Source organism: Mastacembelus armatus, chromosome 13 (genome assembly GCF_900324485.2).
Source record: "Mastacembelus armatus chromosome 13, fMasArm1.2, whole genome shotgun sequence".
Lineage (NCBI taxonomy): Eukaryota > Metazoa > Chordata > Actinopteri > Synbranchiformes > Mastacembelidae > Mastacembelus > Mastacembelus armatus.
This window is the reverse complement of record NC_046645.1, coordinates 3,000,499-3,021,969: the sequence shown is the minus strand read 5'-3', so window position 1 is coordinate 3,021,969 and position 21,471 is coordinate 3,000,499. Positions and strand designations below refer to the sequence as shown.

General features: G+C 39.8%; 1 protein-coding gene across 2 annotated transcripts; it reads right to left on the bottom strand.

Annotated features, from left to right (window-relative positions):
• Nucleotides 1-837: 837 nt before the first annotated feature.
• On the bottom strand, nucleotides 838-13,650 carry slc6a4a (solute carrier family 6 member 4a). Of its 2 annotated transcripts, none has more exons than XM_026299016.1 (14): nucleotides 13,471-13,650; nucleotides 10,637-11,520; nucleotides 9,248-9,382; nucleotides 8,632-8,854; nucleotides 7,073-7,211; nucleotides 6,470-6,604; nucleotides 6,197-6,300; nucleotides 5,795-5,922; nucleotides 5,445-5,557; nucleotides 4,530-4,661; nucleotides 4,223-4,322; nucleotides 3,875-3,975; nucleotides 3,498-3,665; nucleotides 838-2,646 (listed from the first exon to the last, which is right to left on the bottom strand). In XM_026299016.1, exons 2-14 carry the CDS (start codon nucleotides 11,106-11,108, stop codon nucleotides 2,572-2,574), a joined length of 2,025 nt encoding a protein of 674 aa, XP_026154801.1. In that variant the 5' UTR covers nucleotides 11,109-11,520; nucleotides 13,471-13,650; the 3' UTR covers nucleotides 838-2,571. The 2 variants fall into 2 exon arrangements, with proteins under 2 accessions (XP_026154801.1, XP_026154800.1); XM_026299015.1 differs by having other exon boundaries at nucleotides 13,484-13,650.
• Nucleotides 13,651-21,471: the final 7,821 nt, after the last annotated feature.

The window sequence follows — 21,471 nt, the reverse complement described above, 5'->3', positions numbered from 1 at the left end:
AATGAGTATGCTGCACTTGTTTTCACACATGAATCATAGATAACACGTTACGTCCCAGATAGTGTCCTGTTTCATTTGAGTAGTATAAATCTGAGTTGGTGGCTTATTATACAGTAGCGAAAACTGATGCACAGAGGAAGCAGCTCTGCAGTGCCAACATTGCTATATGGGAAAAGAACCTGCTGCTTCCGTTATATTGCTGTGATGCTTCTTGGCAGAGCCATGTATTAAAAGCAAACTATTTAAAGGGTCAGTCATTTTCTTCACCAACTGTGGTATGTGACCATGTTCAAATTATCAACATGTGAGTAATGAATCACAAAACTAGTTGTACTGCTCAATCCGTGCCTTCTTTGCATATATTATATTATATTTGCATATGTCGTGCCTATGTATCCTGTACCAGTCTGGCTGTAGTGATGATGTTAGATGTCACAGGAAGATAAAGCATTTAGATCCTTTCATCAACTATTAATTACAGCATCAGTTCACCCTAGTGTTTGTTTTTACACATTTTGAAATATGTGCTTAGTTGGCCAATATTATTGATTTCTATCCACATTAAATCTGTACAAGTCTTTGTATGTAAATGTGGGAAATACTTTTCACTTATTTTGACCATCTATCATAGTGTTCGATGTCTGTGGACCTGGGAGACAAAAATGTTTCACTGTGTATGTTAAGTGTTTTTTTTTTTAAAGTACATTATGTCAGCTCATGTCAGAAAATAATTTTGACCTTTTAAGATACAGAATAAAAACAAATATGTAACATTGGGTTTTAATACTGTGTCATGTATGGATTGATAAAGAATTGACTAAAATATGACAGAGGTTATTTACTTCCCATATATCTTTATTATATTTATATATCTTTATTCTATACAGGCGCGTTTCTCAATACAGTCTTTTACTGACATACATAGATCTTACATTAGCTTGAGAGGTATGAGATAAAGAGAGAGGCAAAAGGGAGTTTACGTCTTTCATTATATATTTTGGCAGTTTACAAGACGACAGGAAATCACATTACAGACACACACACACATTTGAAGTACACTATACACACATGCACACACACACACACACACACACATGCACACACACACACACACACAATGGCATGCACACATATAGGGGTTCAACACCTCTAATCCTTTTAGCACAACCAGTCATACATGCACTAACATACTAACCAAGGTGTGCGCGCGCACACACACACACACACACACACACACACACACACACACACAGGCAGCCAGACATGCACACACTCAAGCTCACACAAGAACTAAACACACATTTTCAAACATCCATGGAAGGAGGAGATAGGTATTCACAGGGTAGATTACACCAATACCACACTGACACTGACTGTAAATACACATGTAGATGTACAGTACTCGCCATAACTTAACTCCTGCTCCTACACACACACACACACACACACACAGGTACATGTGCACACACACACACACACACACACACACACACACACAGGCACATGTGCATACACAAACCAATTTTTGGTAAAAAGTAAAGAACAGTAACACAGATTTTCAGACTCTGACATTGATAATGCTATTAGCTCTGATCCATATTTGGTTCTGTGACTGACAGTTACGCAGTATGACAACCGAGCTGCTGACATTAAAACAAGGACCGTGAGGTCTGGGTCATGTAATGGGTCTCGTGTGTTGAAGGTCAATGACAGCAGTGATACTTTAAAAAATAAATACTTTACTTATATTGCAGTTATCGAATAGTTGGTTGTGTCGGTGATCCGTTTTCCCACTGAACACGATAACAGTCTTATTTCACACACACACAAACACACACACACACACGCACACATATGTGTGACTACCAGACAGCACTTCACAGTGTAAGAACCTCATTGCCAATCCATTGTTCGCCCAAGACTCCACCAAATAAACACACTCTGACTGTCAACACAACATAACTAGAGTTTTGAAACATCTTTAAAGATATGAAATGAACAGATCATATATTTGGTTTCAGTAAAAAAAGATACCTGATTTCTGCTACATACTAGAATGCATAACCTAACACGGCAATACAACCAGAAACAGAGGTGAAATGCAACTGTCTGACCTTCTCCAACTGATTTCAAAGCGCAGTATCTCCAGCGTGAGTGTATGTTATATTTCTATATGAACATTTTGCTTTAATTATATAAAATATTTTATGATTGTTTAACCTGAAGAAAGGTTTGTTGCTAAATTCTCAGGTGACACTTTTTAGCACTAAAATATGAAGAAGATGTTGAAGATACTGAACTTGGACTCCAGGGTTGCAGGGAACACCAGAGACCTCCTTCAAAACTGATCCAGCATTAGTAACCAATCTAAACAAAGTTACAGCAGCCTGGCTCCACCTAACTCCACCTCTGTTTGGACTTAGTGGTGTGAGAATGATGAACAATATGAGCAGATGTATGAGAAGAGGCAAAGACGGTGAGAAGTAGCCCCCTTGTCTTGTAGTTTTACAGTTTGTCCAGAAGAAGGAGCTCTAAGTAGCTAGTGTGGCACCTTCTTTTGGTCATGTTTGGTCAGACAGCGTTGGTGACAATGAAGTCTCTGTGGACGTCACTGTTGGGCTCTGGAGTGATGCTCTTCAGCAGACGCTGTGGGAGAGAGACAGAGATAGGTGAGCGTGAAAAACACAACCATAGTCTGGCTACATGGAAGCAGTCAATCATTTTGACCTTGCTCTGCCTTATCTGTCCCTGTGAGCCCTGTGATGATCACTGTCTTCTTTCACACTTATATGCACACAGGAACATGACTCCTGTGTATTGACAGTGTGTGTCAGTGTCATTGTGTGACTTGGCAGCAGTGTCAGTACTGGACAACAGCCAGAGATGGTCTTTCTACCAGCCTCTTTGATGTTCTCCTGCCTTCTGTCATCCCTCATATGATGATAATAATGAGATGTTTGGTATTCATATTTATTATGTACGCTGTAAGTTTCCCAAAGTACAGTACAAACAAATACAAGTACAAATACACAATTAAAACTTTAGGTAGGGAAACAAACAAAAGCAAAAACTAAATATGCTTAGGTCAGAAAGGAAGAAAATATAACAAATAAATCTAAGATCTGCCCTCCTTTAGCATTTAGCTTTTATTTTCAAACCGACACATTTGTTGCAGGATACGCATGTGTATTTTTCACTGAATCATGAGTGTGTAATGTACTGTGTGTAAAGTCTGTGGGGCCTGGATGTTGTCACAGATTTTTTTTCTTGCTAATCTCTGGCCTGTGCATCTTCCTTGCTCCTTTGATCCTGATCTCCAGTCATATGTTCACAGGAGAGTGTAGACCCTGACAGTGCATGGATAGGAAAGGAACAGGAGCAATCCCTGTTGTTGGAAACGTGTCAACGAAAGAACAAAGGTCAAGACGGGGGATAAAACTGTAAGAAACCCTAATCATTACATTTCACGTTCAAAGAGAGGAATGGAAATATTGTACCTGTTTGAATGTGCCCCTAGCACTCAACAAATGGTAGACCATGTAAACAGGCACACAAATGAATGAAGACACCCCAATGCAGTAGCCGAGGACGGTAGTCCATGGCGGGTAGTGGTAGTTAAACAACTTGACCTCTGGGGGAAAGGCCAGGAAGCTGATAATGATGAACTGGACATGGAAACAAAACCAGAGGTCAGACACCACAAGAATCAAACATGAGGATTAATATCATGAACTATAATGTAACAGCTAAATGGCTGCTGCTCTAACTGCTGTATATTCAGGTGCGTGTTCTTCAGTCACTTCTTCTGGCATCTGACACAACTTGGGACAATGAGGAAGAAAATGTGTATGTAAATACTGTAACGGAGCATCACCAGCAGAAAGCAGGGGCAGATGGCCACCCAGCACACCCTCCAGAAACAACCCGGGTAGAAACCAAGCATGACCTGGACGTCGTTACAGAAACGGTTGGTACCTGGAATACACAAACAATATCACTACAAAGTCCCAAATATTAATGTTTATATCTGTGACTCAAACAGAGACAGAGGAAACAGGCAAAAATCTGACAGAGTCTACTTCAATAAACGGATCAGTCTTAAATCAAGGACTCTCCTCATCATGAGTTCTTCCACTATCTTGTAGCATCACTGCCATAACAGTAATTCTTAAAATGGTCACAATTTACCATCATCACCTTCAACATCTGTCCCACATCTTACCGTAAAACCAGGAAACAGCGATGACTTCGAGCAGCACCACAGTGATGACTGCGGGGCCTGTAGCGTACTCCTCAAACAGCTTCACCACAAATGCTCCTCCCTGAGACAGGAGAAGGGAGAGAGGATGAATTTTGGAAAAGCTCCTTATAACTCTACAAAGTCTAAGGCAGTGGTTAGGCTTAGATGCTGTGAGTGTTTAATGGACTATGTTGGTCGCTAGTTTATTATGATGAGGGTCAGAGATAAACAGATAATCTGAAAGTGTGAACAGTTATGGGCAGTTAATGTTACTTATATATGTACTTACATATGTGAGTGTGGAGAGAGCCCCAAGGTAGCAGACGCACACCAGGCCGAAGACAAACCACTCCCGTCTTTTAGCCAGGACATGAGGGAACTCATCCAACATGGCTGTGATCACCCCCTCCAACCCTGCAAACTGCAGAGAGGAGCACAGCAAAGAGAGAAGAGGGATAAAGAGACCAAAGATGAAAAAGGGGTACGTTGGGGACAGAAAGAAAAGAAGAAAAATAATTCTCTGGAAAAGGCCACTTCTTTTGATGACATACACTGTACACATTATTTGTCATCTACATGTTAAGGGTGATCAAGACGCTGCCAATCAGCAGTTTGATCTAATCAAAACAACAACAGTATGACACTCTTTCAGCAGCACCTAATGAAAAACAGCCAAAGTTGTTTCACAGCATTTGCAGTGACACAAATAAATAAATAAAACATTTGGAAAATGTTAAGCTGATCCAACGTGATTCCAAGTACACGCACAGGTTTTGCAGTAATATCCTCGGTCCTGAAATTGAAGAACATAGCAGCTGATTCTACATTGATTATCAGCATGTGATAAGAGCTTTATGGGTCTTTCCAGCTGGCTGCTCAGAGCAGATAAACACAGAATACCACACAACAGTGATATGAAAGTCCTGTCATTGTTTTCATTGACCGTTATCCACAACTGAACAGCGAGGACAAATAATACCTGACACCTTTATAGAGAAATAAGTACAGGCAAATACAAGTTAAACAGAACAAGGCATTGGCCTGTATGACAGGGCAAATATATAACTGGTTTTTTAGGTTTGAGAACACACCAAAGGAGGACACCAGGCAACAACAGAATTAGGTGTACTACAGCAGGAAGAGGAAAACAATGGAGGATACAGAGAACAATTAGCAAACAGAGCACTGATTTGGTTGTGCTGACCGTGCTATCCAGACCCAGCATGATGATCATGAGGAAGAAGATGATGGCAAAGAAAGTGGCAGCAGGCATGTTTGCTATGGCTTCTGCATAAATGATGAACAGCAGACTGGGACCTAGAGGAAAAAACAGATAAATGGTCATATTAAATTCAGCATTAAAACTTTGATAACTTAAGCATATTTGTGTAAACCTCAAACAATATTAAACCCCAAATAACTAAACTATCTGCCATGCAAAATGCTGTGTTCTTCAAAGGTAACAGTTCAAATTGGGAAGTGGTTTTTCCAGCAGTGTGAGACGGGGTAAAGCTTTTCTTGGTGGGAGAGTTTTGGAGCAGTGTCCTACAGTACCAGCATCCTTGGCCACAGCATCCACCTCCTGGTGCCTCATCTCAGCCATGTATCCGAGCACGGTAAAGATGACAAAGCCAGAGACAAAGCTGGTCAGACAGTTCACGGAGCTGGTGACCAGTGCATCTCTGATACAAAGAGGCAGAAAGCAGAAGTTTTGGAAGCAGGAAGACAAAAAAGAAATGATCTGTGATTTTTTTAAATCCACGAGCCTCTGCAACATCTTAAGACTCGGTTCCACCTTTACATCATATATTTTTCGATAAAAGGTTTGATTCTGCTGAATATTACATTGGCAAGGTGAAAAAAAATCCTTAAATAGCATCTAGCTCCTTGAGCAGGCAGATGTACTTGATGTGTGAACTATATAACGAAATGTCACTTGTTTAAAAACATTCTCACCTGTAGCAGTTGTTGTGAAAAGGGTTGTAGCTTGCAAAAGCAAGGAGCACGCCAAAGCCCGGACCCAGAGAGAAGAAGATCTGAGCAGCTGCATCAATCCAGACCTTGGAGAGTGCGGAAGAATGATGGTGGTGAATGATGGGGAAAAAGAAATGTGAAGTCAGAGAGCGCAGAAAAAGAATAATAGAGCAACACAAGAGAAACTTTTGTACAGGAAGTGTGTACAAAGATAAGAGTGATAGAAACGTTTCAAACAAAGAGGCAATGACTTACTGTAGTGCTTAGGAGTTTCTCCCAGTCAGGTTTGAGATAGAAGACAACTCCTCTCCAGGCTCCTGGCAGAGTGGCCCCACGGATGAGCAGGACCAGGAGGACAAGATAAGGAAAGGTAGCAGTCACCCAGACTACCTATAACACAGAGAAGAGGAAAATGGTTAACAGATTTAGACTTAATGTTTAGTCAAAGTGTCTGATGTCTGATTTTATTCATGCATGTTAATTCTGACAACAAAACCTGACGTCTTTAAACATAAACATCTTTCTGTGAAAGAGCTTTTTGACAATGGGTGTTGGAACTGCAGGTTTATAAACTGGACATAAACTCATGGGTCTATGTGCATGTTACAGTCCATGAATGACATTCAATGAAAGTTACCAGCTACTGTCCAATGTTTCTTACTTGTTTGAACCAAAATGGTTTAAGTCTGCATTTCTAACCAGCTTTTAAACTCATCATGAGGAATGATAATGGGATGAAGAGATGACAGGAGAACAACTACAGTTTTCCCTGTCAGTCTCTCTCTTTCCATCAATCCATCCATCCATCCATCCATCCGCTCTAGCTGACAACAGCCATGTCGGCGCCCCTTCGGTTACCTTTCCAGACGTCTTGACTCCTTTCCAGATGCTGAAGTAGACGATGGTGAAGATGAAGAGCAGGCAGAGGGCCAGCTGCCAGCTGACAGAGCCCAGCTGGTGCAGACCTGGGGAGAGGTGGACCTGCAACACCTGGCGACTGGAGGGAGGAGACAAAGACGGAAGGATGTTTGGTTTGAGAAGTGAGGTCAAAAGTGATGCAACAATGTAAGACAAGGAATAGATTGGAAATTGAAATTGCATGGCAGCAAATACAGGAAAGTGACATAACAGGAAAGGACAGGAAATGTGGGAGTCATGGGAATCAAAGAGAGGTGGAAAATGGGAAGGGGAGGGGGTCAAGGAGAGGAAAAGGAAGGTAGATGGAAGGAAAATAACGTGGAGCATAATAAGAAATGACAGAAGATAAGAAAGTCAGAATGCAGAGACAGGGTGGAGTGAAGGGGTGTTTGGATAGCAGAAGGGAAATTTGGAAAAGGACAGAGATGTGATAGAGAGGAATAAAACAGAAAAATAAAGGAAGCAAAACATGGTGGTATGCAGGGTGAGACGACACGAGGGGGTAATAAACAGAATAAAATGGAAAAATGAAAGAGATATATTCTTAGTAAGAAATTTTTAAATTCCCAGTGCTAAAGCACAAAACACAGTACATACACATTAAATGACCTGTAATGGAAGTTCACCTTAGGTGGAACACAGACTAGATAAAACACATAACAGAAGGCTTTGCCAGAACTTATAGAAAATGTATGTCAACACACAAAGTTTCTGCAAGCCCAGGTAGAAAATTGTATATGGGGAAAAAATGAAGTTTGAAATGAACAGTGAGGTTAACATCTGGTCAAAGTTTAAGCACACAGAGTTGGACGACAAAACAGAGACGTGATTTATGTTGAAAACAGGAAATTCTGGCGCCAGACTGAGTTGTGGAATTTCTTACTTTTAAACCTGTATTAGGAAAAGTGAACTACGGATAAACTCTGAATCTGTCTCAGCAGGCAGATGCAGATGTGATCTAGAGAGTGGCTGATAAGACCAAAGCAGGCAGGAATAAGAAAAACACTCTTCACGACATCGCTCAGGTTTCAAATCAGGATAAAAAAAACACACGTATGTACCTGACTTAATCACTGCAGGGTTTGCTAATGACAGCTTAAAACCTATAGAATCTGCTGCAATGAGGTTTTCTAAATGAAATAGCATATTATTTGAGGACCTCACTAAAATATGTGTTGGGGATGAAAACTTAAAGTTCCCATAGCTCTACTTATCTCTTTCTCATCTCTCTAACTGGCTTAGTACAACTCTTTAGTATTTACCTGTTCTTCTAACCGTCTCATATCAGATCAGATCAGAGATTCTTTTTCTGAAATGATACTAACTTCCTGTTGCATCCTCCCAATTAGGACTGCATTCTGTATTCTGTTGAGAGGGCTGGTGGTAAATCTGTCAGGGCTCTTATAAACACCAGAACCCACCCTGTCATGGCTCTATGGATATCTCCCTCCTGCGGAGCACTCCCTCTATGCCTCTACGTCCGACTTACATGCACTTACGTATAGAACTCCTCGGCTGGGGAGATGGAGCTGTTGGACCATGACACATTGTGGTCGGTGGACATGTAGCGGTTACAGTTGGCTGTGTTCCAGCTGTTGGTGCAGGTGCTCCAGGGCAGCGTGCGCCGAAATGATGACAGTAGATAGTACAAGGCCCAGGCCATAATGGTGTTGTAATAGAAGGCTATGTAGAGGGCTATGATGCAGATAGCAAAGCCGATCCCTAGATAAGAAATATTACACCTTGAATTATCTTGATCATAAACTTCCTATTTATTTAGTTTTATTTTTAAAAAAATTGTTCGTGGTATGTGACACCAGTCAGTCACTCCCCAGAGTCTGCAAAGAGATCAGGTACTGTTGGGGAAGTGGGTGACATTTTCAAACAACAACAATTTGCATATGATCACATTTCTAAGCATCTGGCATTTGGCATGAAAATGTGACAATTTCCATAACAGAGAGTCAGCACATCTCACTAGATGTACAAGAAGCTAGGGATGTTATTCAAAGGAACTGTACCGAGGGGCACTGGGAGGTTAAATGAGCTGTCTCTCAGACTTTGTTTTTTTTTTCAGGTTATTAATATGAACTGATTTCACACTCCCTCTGTTACCTTTGAAGATGGGGCAGATGTATTTCCAGATGGAGATGCAGCCACTGCGGTGGAACTGGCCAAGAGCCAGCTCCATGTAGAAGAGAGGTACACCTCCAAACACCGCCATCAGCAGGTAAGGCAGCAGGAAGGCACCTGGACAGAGACGAGGAAAAGAGGAGGAGAGAGAGAGAGAGAGAGAGAAAATATATACGTGGGAACGCATGTGAGAAAGATGAACACAGTGGGAAAAGAAAGAGTTATGAAAGTAGTAAAAAGTCAATTACACTCATGGGAAATGCTGCTCATTCACAATTTATCTATAACCTCCGCGGTCCTGTCCTTAACTCCCTATCAACAAAAGAAATCTTTAAAAATCATTAAATACTTTAAGTACCTTATCATTTACAAAACCCTAGCCCATTCAAAAACAACAGCGCAAGCATTCTTTCATATCGCTCTGTATTTAATGTGCACTATGTGAAAACTCATTAAGGGTCATTTTGTTTAAATTTTTCATGACAGCTATTGGCTTCGTTACTGCCACGTAAGGAAAGTGTAAAAGTGATGAAAGGAGAATTAGACGACCAATCGGGGATGGCAGCCAGAGCTTTGTCTGGCCTAACATCCAGGGTTTGATAACACATCGCTGTTTTTCTATTGGAATATCGACTGATTTTATGTGCATGTGTGCATTTGTCTGTTTGTGTGTGTGTGTGTGTGTGTGTGTGGGTCAGTGTGTACATGCAGGCTTGTGACTTCTTTGTGACATGAAAGCAGAGATAAAGCTTGATTGAGCAGCTGCCTGGGAGACAGGTTATTAAGCAAGCAGAAAGAGACTGAAGGTGTTCTCATAAAAACCACAATTAATACTGTTGCCTCTATCAAGTGCCACCCAGTCCCCATCTCTACCTCGCTCTGTGAAACACACACAGAGCACAGGAAATTGCAAAGATTTTATTATTGCAAATTCAATAAAAGTAGAAAGGGAGGCCTTGTATGCTACTAGGTGTGGATTGTGACGTAAGAGAGCACACAGACCACACAGAAATATGTTTACCTTTTTGTAACTTAGGTTGTACGAGATCATAGCCTTAATCAAGTCCTACTCATAAACAACTGTTAACATTTACACCCTTTTTATTTCAGCATTTATTTTGCTGAAACGATGACATGGAGACAGACTCCATCTACCATTATCTACAGAAAGTTACAGGTCAGTAAACTGATTTAGCTCAGTTGTTAGATATGTTTTGATTTATGCTGTTTACAATTAAAACCGTGAAAGAGCCTTTTAGTCAATCCATGAAATCCTGTTCATTCCAGGATGGGATATCACGGACTTTTAATTTCATTCCACCCCACTCCTCAGCTCTCCCCTCTTTCAAGCATCTTCTTTTTTTTTCTCACCTCCTCCATTTTGGTAGCAGATGTAGGGGAAGCGCCAGACATTTCCTAGGTCCACAGCGTAGCCAATCACAGACAGCAAGAAGTCCATCTTCTTGCTCCAGGTTTCTCGAGGCCTCTCCAAGCTGGTTTGTTGCACCACAAGAGTCCGGAGGCCTCCCAGTGGCACTGAGGACCCGGTGACACCTGCAGGCACACAGGCTGTGCCCGCGGAACTAGCTGTGGACCCTGGTCCCTCCCTGGGGCTCTGGGGGGTGGATGTGGTGAAGCCATTAGACACCTGCTGTCCAGAACCGGAGGTCAGGCTCTTGGGTCCTCGTTCTGCAAGGCCGTCAGCCAGCATCAGTCTCCCATTTTCCTGCTGTGTCCCGTCCTCTTCTCCCCCAACCTCCTCTCTCCCTTTGTCCCTTTCTCCCTCGTTCTCCCCTTTGTCCTTTGTCAACATGCTCGTCATCATCATATCTTTTGTCTCCATTGGGTTGTGTTGATGTTGGTGTTGGCGAGGCGGTTAGGGGTGGAGAGAGGGTCTCAGTGACGATGAAGGGAATGTGGCACTGCTGTCTGATATGGTGCCCATTAGAGGAGCAGAAGGGTTAGGAGAGCGAGGGAATGGTGCGGTGACTGTCTATGACAAATTCAGCCAAAAAAACAGCTCACGGCTTATTTGGACAGGTAGAGAAGAAAAGGAAGAAGGGAATGGGGCCAGAACGAGGGGAGGTGTGAGTTTGTGGGTCTGTTGAGCAAGAGGGAATGAGAGCAGTCAGCTAGGGCAGAAAGAGGAGGGTATATGGGAGATGTGTTTGAACAGGATGTGGCCAGCAGAAAAGTGAATCTTGGATCTTCTCCACATGCAGCTCGCCCTTCGTGACACTCTATGATGGGGCAAACTGCAAACACACAGAGAAAAAATACACAGATAAGTTACAGGAAAAGACTTTGAAGTCTTTTTATTTCTTTTTTAGTAAACTCGCATAAATTATATGTAATGATACATGCCTGAATTATGACTAAGGAAAACTGGTTGTTTGTTTATCTTAAATGTTAAATTAAAAACAAGGCTAAATATTAATGTGGCTAAAAGAGATACTGCAAGATAAATATACTTGTCTCAAAGAACAGTACAAATTGAGGGGATTGTGCTGGGACATGCCGATTTACTCAGCGTGAAATGAGAAGCAGGAGGGAAAGCTGTCTCTCAGTTGCATAACCTGTTTCAGTGCTTATTTGATCAAAGCTGGAGAAACTGGAGAATATATATAAGCATTGGCAGCATATTAGGACAGGTAATACAAAGAACATCTTGATAAAAGAAAAACAAAAGTGGAAACATGGACATATAAAAATAAGCCACTGACACCAAAAGGAAATAAATGTTCAAAATATCAAAGAAAAAGATTCAACGTCAGTCAAATCTGCTCAGCAGGTTGCTCCTTCACTCATCTGGGTGTGATGCGCACTAAGCAGAGAACAGATGCGTAGGAAAATGTTAATTTACAGCTAAACAAATTAAAACTTTTTACCTTTTAAAAATGAATTCTATTCTAAAAATGAAACTTACAGGGTCCATATTTTACAACATGCATCATTAGGTAAAGTTTGACATGTTATTTCATTTAATAGTATTTCAGATGTTTTCGATAATTCAAGTATAGACAACAGAGGGATCAAGAAATCTTTTGTTAGTTTATTGCACCATTTTAATTAGATGATATTTCAAAAATAATTCACTCTTAAAAACTCAAACACCGTCATCATCATCAACTTTTGATTCAGTAGGAAGAACAGTGATTATGTATAAAATTACAGAGCTTTTATATTGACAATAAATTACCCTCAGATTATTGGCTTTTTAAAATTTTGACAGAAAATCCAAATATTCTACAATTCAAAATGTTTTCACATGAGTAAGGGTCAAACTAAGAGCCATTTAAAAGTAAATTAAGCTGTTTATATGGTTATCTTAATTAGTAAAGAATGTCAGAATAAAGGAAAACCAGTGTAGGAAGAATTTACAGGGAATTCCTTAATTAAGAATCAGTGTCTGGCAGTTTTACGTGGCACAACACTCACTTCATACTAGCATCTGACTATCACGCAACCAAGACCAGGACTTTACCTGGACCATGAGTGGAAAAAAGGGGCACTGGCTACCCTGCTACACAAGCACAAGCATTTCTTATTTCATATGAACACACTTTTATTTCCTAGTGAAAACATTTTTAAGGTCTTCATCACAACAGTAACTTCATTTCCACGTACAGTTTGATTCTTCTCGTCTGACACTTTAATATACTTTGGAAGCTTGAGCTTAGCGAAGTCTGACTATTTTACTGGTAACAACATAAAAGAAAACCTAAAGATAAATTAAACAATTCACTTTAATCTGTAAAATGTTATCTTCTCACATAAAGCAGACAATGTATCAGCTGTCACACTGCCGTACAATAGTACTAATAGTAATAAAAACAAACAAATACTGTACCTGTATGTGCAGACATAATCGCTGGATGAAAAAAAGTATTTATAATTCAATTCAATTCAATTCAATTCACATTCAGTTAAGCAACAACCAACACTACAAAATGATAAAGTGGAATAAAGTTTACAGTAATCTGTCATTACAAGAGATAAAAAAGAAAAAAGAAGATTTCTGTGGAGATAGAATGAAATAAGACGTGGAAAAAAAATACTAACGTTGATGGTCTTTTAATCTTAATCTTTGTTAACTCTGCTTAAACTTTAGACAAATCATTAGTCGTCACGCTGATACTTTCGCAGTAAACACACTAAAATGAACAGTAAAGACTTTAGTAATGAAGTATTTTAGTGTAACTCACAGGCATACGTTACCTTTGGAGATGGTAAGAGAGGACAAGTTCAACCTGTGGCGGCTAAAACAAACACAAACAGCAGCAGTAGCAATTTCTACCCAGATCTTAGAGAATCCTGTGGTGTTGGAAAAACTTGCCAGAGAAACAGTGTGCACGAGCACATCAGGACCCTGTGTTTGCCCATTGAGCTCTCAAACCTCTCTCATTTCTCTCTCACTCTCTCTCCCTCCCTTGTTGTTGTCCCTCTCTCACTGACTTGCAACCACACACACACACACACACACACACACACACACACACTTACACACATCCCGCATTCAGAGGCGCACAGCCATGCAGAAATACAGTATACACAGAAAGATGTATGCTCCAGACAGGAGACACTGGATAAACGTGCAAGCACAGGCAAGCACAGTCTAAAGTTTGCTTTGCTATAGTAATAATATAAACAGCAATAAACAAGTGCTGCTCAGCTCTGATAGAGTACGGTCATGGCACAACTTACATTAAAGCACACAAACACAATCATACCCGCTGCAAACGGAGGAGGTCCTGTCCTTGACTAGTTGTGTGGCGACGTGGGGCTCTGTGACTGGGGGCTGCACGCTAGTGTGACCTCAGGCTTTCATTTCTTTGACACTTGCTTCCTATAATTTGTGGGTCTTCTTCTATTTCTTTTGATGAGTTATTCATTTACATCATATCTGCATTTGGATTTTTTATTTTTTTTAAATGACAAAGATCAAATGACTATGCAACGTGTATTTCACAATAAAAGGCAGTTTAACGCCATGTACTCTGCATGTTAGAAAAGGGAGCTTGCTGTTGGTGTGAGTACAAGGTTAAGTTTCCCTAAATCATCTTGTTTACTGTGCTTGGTGCTGTGGAAGTGCTGGGCAGCTGCTGGCAGCATCTGTTCAATCCTGCGTCTGAAGCTCTACTCTATGAAACTCTATGGAGTGTTCGAAATGAAATAAATAAATAGGACATTATGAAATAACTAATTATTTTAATAAAAATGCACATCATCTAAAGAAGCATACACAATTTTATAATATGACCATGAAATTTTCAAATAATGCAACACATATTTTAACTTCATTATTCATTCATTATTATAAAACTGTTTTCATTTTTTTTAAAATGTGCTCATTATTATGAAATATTATTTCATTATGCTTCTTTCACAATATGTTTTTTGCACAACTCCTTTTTGAAAATTGCAGCAGGTTTTATTTCCTAATGCTGTGTCCTTTTTATTTCCTAATGCCGTTTTTCAGCAGCTCCTGACATCATCTGGTCAACCCTGCGACTGAAGCTCAACTCCCCCAGGTTATTTCTGCAGTTTAAGCATTTTTGCCAGCTGAAGCAATACTTTAGAAATGAAAAAGGTTTTATAAATAAGATCAGACTGATAAAACAAAACATTTCAAAATTCATTTTCAGCTCTGAAGATACTAAAGTAAAACAAAAGGCGTCCACAACTTTGCATTGCTGAGCAACCAGATAAACACACACACTCACACTCACACACTTTATCATTCATACCTGTGCTGCATAAAGTATATCTGCAATCGCTCCACTGACCCAGAGAAATCCTTAGTTATTTATGTAATGCTGAATGAGTAATTAAACCATTTTTCATCACAGATTTTGAAATCTTCTCAAATCCCAATGAGATTCCCCGAGGGTGCCTGCTCAGTGGTGTATTTCATGCTAAAACAACCCAATAAGCTTTAAGCTCTGTGCCAGCTTTGTAACCTAGTCATTTTAAACACAAACCAACACGCTGCAGTCTGGGGGTGTATGTGTCAGGAATGGCTCAGTAAAAATAATGTGCTCATCAAAGTCTGCTTTGGCAGCTCAGCTCTCTTTGGGTTTCCTGAATCACTTTGCACTGCAGACTTTCAGCATTATTGGCCAACTTTCCTCTTCTGTTCTTCTTTTAATCTGATACAGAACTTAACACTTAACAAGACTTAAATAATGTAAAATATTTGTCTTATGATTATCACACTGTTTGTTGCACCAGGAGACTAGAGAGACAGTAAAGTTTAACATTTAAGAATATGAATTGATCAGTGCTCTCTTAAATAAAGAACGTGTTAAAAATGACCTCAAACTGTATTTCTGATTTCTGTACTGCAATTCTTTATACAACATTTACACATATGGATCTGTGACAAGCTGATCTCATGACTGATTTAAGGTTCTTGCTCTTCATGTCTGTCCGTCCTCTCTATGATATTGTCATTATCAAATGTGTAAAAACACTGATAAGCCTAATTTGATAAAGTAAAATGCGTAAAGAAAGACATTGTCCAGCTGCTGTTAAGTTATGTGTAGTGAACAATTATTTGCTTTGCTACAGCTGCATAATAAATGTACTAATTTCATTTTAAGTTGCTTTAAAAAATGTTTGGGTGTCTGAAGACAAAAACAAAACCAAAACTACAACAACAAACAGACCAGACAGAAAGTGTAGAATAAAGAATCGGGCATCAACAAACATCTAAAATAGGCAGGTTTTAAAGTAATGAATTCTTGGATGCCCAGTATAGTTTGGGTTTATTTTATTATACTCAACTTGGTCTTCAGCCACGTGATGAATAATTGTAGTTTAAGAACGCAGCATGTTTTGCATAGAAACAGGACATCTGAATTAATATTATGAGTAGATAAGTGTAGTGAAAATGTAGTGATTTGTCAGCTGTTACATGTATGTGCCCTCAAACCTCAAGAACAATTACAACCAAGTATGGGAGCACTCTCATGTTCTTCGTCTACACACGACCTGCACACATACATTAGGAGCATACAAACACAAAGATAGGAACCCAACAAAATAATTCACAAGTCGTGGTTCAACAAATGCAATTGTGGCCTACAGTTTCCCATACCCACCTGACATCATGTCAACTTGAGCCCAGACTATTAAAAAAATAAACATTGCAGGCAGACATAAGAGGAGAAAATGTTTAGTGCATTAGTTGCTGGTCTGAAAGCCTCTATACTTCCCTCCACATCTGCACAAACAGCACTAGTCAGTGGAACTTGTAGTACTTTAAGAGGAAACTACTCCCAGGAGAAGGGAAAAGAAAAACACTGGGCTTTTACATGCCCCAGAGTAAGGGGCAACCTAATAAGCAGACGTGCAAACACATTTTAGGTGGCAAATTGTCAAGACATGCACAGTAACCTGCCCTGAAGGAGAGATTTACTTCCAGTCTCTATGTAGTGGTTGCACAAGAAGTCGGGAAATGTGGGAAATGTTAATGTGGGCATTATTAACTTACGTCCCTTTGGCTTCTAACGTGACTGTGTGTTAGCCAGGTCATGCACCCAGGACAACTCTGAAAAACACTAATAACAGTCATGCTGTTGTCACAGACACCAGATTGACCTAAACATTCAGTCATGCAGGAAAAGGTTCTTCCCACCTTATGATCTGCTTTTACTTGGTCTACAGATGTGGCATAACGTAGGAGTTACTGTTTGCCATCATTACTTTAGTTTCTTTTGTTGTTTTGTTCCTGCTTTTTGTCTCACAGACTGAAACCTTATTGTTACACATTCTCAAACCCCCAGCCTTGATTTGTCTCTGCTTTATGTTGTCACCTTCAGCATAAAACCCCTACAACATATTCTCTCATCCTAACCTCCACCGAAGCTTACGCATGAAATTGTAATCCAAATCATCCAGTGTAGCAACAAGCAGTAATCTGGGAGGAAAGAGAAGATGAATTAAGCAGAAAACATGATACATGAGCACAATGAGCATTTTTGATTAAGGTTTTCTGGGTCCTGCCTTTCATTTAAATGTTGCTTGTCATCTGGTGGAACAGTAGGTACAACATCCCTGGTCTGATTCTAGCCAGCATCTTTGCTGCATGTATTCATTCTCTCTCTCTTCATCAACATTTCTGCCTACATGTCCACTGTGATCAATCCAACAAAAGAGAAGGACAAAAAAGCTTTTAAAAAATTGGTTATGATCAGGAGAAAAGGTTTAGTGAGTGCAAAACTTTCAGACTGTTAACCTTCCTTACCACACACCAACTCTTGACGTTGGGCTTGAAGTCTTATTTATATTACTGGACCAGCACCCTTACAACTTCACCACAGTGACGTGTGCTCACTAAAAATAAAGACAATCCATAGAGCACCCAAGGACAGATTAAATGCTGTTACACATCTTAGTCTAATGACGACAAGGATTCAAATACTATAGATTTAGCAGGTGATAGACAATAAACATGACATAATTATACTGTAAAACTTTTTGAATTCAAAAGATACTTGACAACGTTTTTCATGATGCTCATTAGAGAACAAAGATTTTTCTCTATTCAACACTTAATCAGACCTGAAATAAGATAATTCATTCAATCTGATCATATCTCTTTTCTTAAAACAAACAAACAAACAACCCCCCCCCCCAAACAATGCAATTTGAGACAAAACAGGCAGAGGTGACAATGAAAACATTGTCAATTGTTAAAATTGTTAATTGTTAAAAGGCAAGAAGGAAACAGTCAAATGTTCTGATGTTGAAATGCATCTGATGATCCATAAATCCACCTGTAACTGACAAACATCATCTTATTTATTATTTGATAAATGATTACTGGGCTAGAATATTTGTGTGGTGGAGATCTGATAGAAATGCAAAATCTTACTGCCAGTGCTTCATTTCCCAAACTTTAAAAGTTCTGTAAAGTTTTGAGGTTCAATTTAAAGTTTCAGAGGTTTGACCTGTGGATGTTTGAACATTACAGCCTGTATTATGTTGATTATTTGGGCAGTTATTGAAAACTACATGGCTTTAGGCCCACATTTCCTGTGCCCCACTGAACAATGGCAGCTGACCTGTGAGGATAAGCCAGATGAAAAAAGCACTTAAAATGTCACAACCACATTTCTTCCTTCAGTGTTAAATATTGTATTATTCCAAATTACAATATACATGAAATCATAAAATACCCCTAAATAAAGGATTTTAAAAAAAGAGTTCCCAAATCTGACGGATACTGAGTTCAATTTCAAATTCCAAGACGTCAGGGAAAATATACAGACAAGAATTAATCAGTGATAGGCGTCAGAATGAAAATAAACTCACATCAAAGCTTATAGTGAAGTAAAACCTTGTGTCACTAGACCTTGGCTTACAGACATGCACTGCATATGTGCATATTTCCCAGAGGTGGTCATTAGCATAGATTTATAGCCCAGAACTGACTGGAGCAAACGGTGATTGTAAATGATGAACCTTCTGGTAATGAAGTTAAGGGTTGTAAAAAGACAAGCAGTACGGTCTTACCTTGATATTTTTAGCAAGACATCCTACGTTGTCCAGGGAGCGTCTGGTCATCTAGTGTCCAAGACGTCGGCTATCAACATAGACTAAACCCAATCACACAAATTCACACATGCCTGGGCTTACAGCGGGCCGTATTCTGCCCTGCCTGACTTAAGACACAAACACACACACTCAAGCATGCATGCACCCTCTCACACACACGCTGAGCTGTAGAAAAGGATCCTTGCCCCTAATCCAAGACTCCTTGATGCACATTTATAAGTGGGCCAAAGAGGAATAAGAGACTAACACAGATACATAAATTAAGTTGCAAAATGTAGAAAATCAGCGCGATGAAACATATACATGTGTTTGAGTAAGAGAGAGATTATTTAAGTCCCAGCCTGTCGGCGCCCTGGTCTAACTAACCCATTTACTGCCACCTGCAACCTACTGGGCCCAAAGGCACCATGCCAGGTACAGACGTAGTACAGACGGTGTACTTAGCCTTCATTATGTATGGTGAGATGGAGAGAAATGTAAGAGTTACCCTGGATACAGACGAACAAAACAGGCACCGAGGGTTCACATTAGATGATAACTACATTCTCTTTTCTCTCTCTCTCTCTCTCTCTCTCTCACACACACACACACACACACACACCATCCGGTCTCTCCTTGATAAAAGCCAGCCTGTGTGTAAGTGTTGAACGTCATTCTAATCAGCATCAACTGAAGTACTAGGTTAATCCTCACTGCAACGCACACAAATCCACACACAGGCACACAAACACTCACAGACACACACACAAAAGAAAAGGGAAGAGGAAAAAATGTAAGAGAATAATGAGACCAGGTTTGTGATGAACGGTCCAGAATGGTTCAACGGTGGGCTAATTCCTCCTGTAAAACACAAACAGCTGGACATGGAAGCTATCACAAGATCCATTTTTGACGTCAGGACTTGTGAGCTATGTTGACGAGTTCATAAGTTCACAATCCTGCTTTGTTCTGCATCCCATACGGTAAACATACCCACAATAAATCTTCATAAGCTGCCCACAGGACAGGCAACATGTGCTGACTCCTAGGTAGGATTCTAAACTGTAAAGCTCTACATGTAGAAAAATTACACCTTTAGTGATCGTGGGATGAGGACAAGGTTAGGACAAGCTTTGCCATGAGCCACAGCCTTCAGGTTCTGTGATAGGCACGAGGAACGGTTCACATTAAACAGGACACCATGGTAAAAGGAGCTGCTGTTCACTGACGACGTGTAGGAGGTGCTGGTTCTCACAGACTGACTTCAGTATAACATTATTTAACCAGCCGATTTTTAAAAGGTTAAGGCCTGTACGGTTCAATGTGGGACATATTTAATGGTTATCATCAGCATGTCTATTGATGGATAACCAGTATGTTTGATTAATCTAGGGACTGTTGCTACCAGTAGGACCAGCAAGTGTTTCCTACAGATCTGACAGTGCTGATGACTTAAACTCCATAAATAAATGATCTAACAGCAACCTGCAGCATCAAACAGCCCCACTTTAAGTTTCACAATTTCTCCCAACTGCATACAACCATAACATGCATGACAAACAGCCTTTGGCCAGCAAGAGAAAATACGTCTTTAGTAAATCAAATTTAAGACTTTTAAATGGCTTTTGTGAGGAAAGACTTTTTAAGAATTGCAAATTATTATATGTAAAATTATTGAAGACAAATTTATTTTCAGTAAGTGCTTCATGATAAAAGTCTGCATGTGAACCAACAATGGAAAACCTTTGATGTGAAACCATAAGAGCAGGAAGTGGAGGTTTCCTGAACAAATGAATGTACTGGTGCAGCAGCATTTGGTCTGAGCTATTGCTATTGTAACATTACAGTAATATCAGGCTCATTCACAAACAATTTAAAGATAAGTTAGCTTGAATGTGTTCATATTGTTTGTAAAGTCTTAAACTAACCCTTATTTTTTTAAATTAGTGCCCCAACAGCTGGTGCAGCTGTGGACAAAATATCGCACTTTCAGCATGAAAAACAATTTAGCTTTGAAGGTTGTTGACAAAAATATTTACTGACCAAATTAAATCATTTATGCAGGAGATATGAATTACTATATCCAACTCATACATGCTTCACTTTGCACCTAAAACCAGTTGGATGCAATACCATTGAAAAGTTTTCAGTGTTTCTGCTCATTCTGAGGTTTCAGCCTGATGAGATGAGGAAAGTAATCACCGGCTGGGTCCTAGCACACACCCCTGCCAATGTCTGAATACAATAAGTAGATAAAGCTCCAGGTTAGATGCTCTTCATCTCACATTTGTTTGTATTCATTGTGGGGACTTTACATTGACTCATACATTACATGGTTACTCCAACTCTAAACCAGAATACAGTAATAAACAATTTTATTTGGGACCAGTATCTTGTCCTCACAATGTGAGTGTATAAACAGGCTTTATATAACTTCCCAAAGACAGAGATGATAAAAACATGATCTCATATCACAGCATATTGGAAAACCAGGGGTTTGCCAGCTAAGATTAATAATGTACACCCTCCTCAATAAATAAATAAATAAAAGGCTCTGAGGGAAAATGCTTAGAAGAGACATTGTTGGTCACATTATTTAATCACCTAACAGCCAACACTTTAATCTCAACAGTAACATTTCTGTATTTTTCAAAACTACCTCTCTG

Excerpts from the sequence above, each read along its gene's own strand:
- slc6a4a (XM_026299016.1), bottom strand. The coding sequence starts at position 11,108 with ATGGAGACAAAAGATATGATGATGACGAGCATGTTGACAAAGGACAAA. Across the intron at positions 6,605-7,072 it reads GAGTCAAGACGTCTGGAAAG|GTAGTCTGGGTGACTGCTAC; the intron begins GTAACCGAAGGG and ends TCTGTGTTATAG. Across the intron at positions 2,647-3,497 it reads CTAGGGGCACATTCAAACAG|CGTCTGCTGAAGAGCATCAC; the intron begins GTACAATATTTC and ends TCTCTCCCACAG.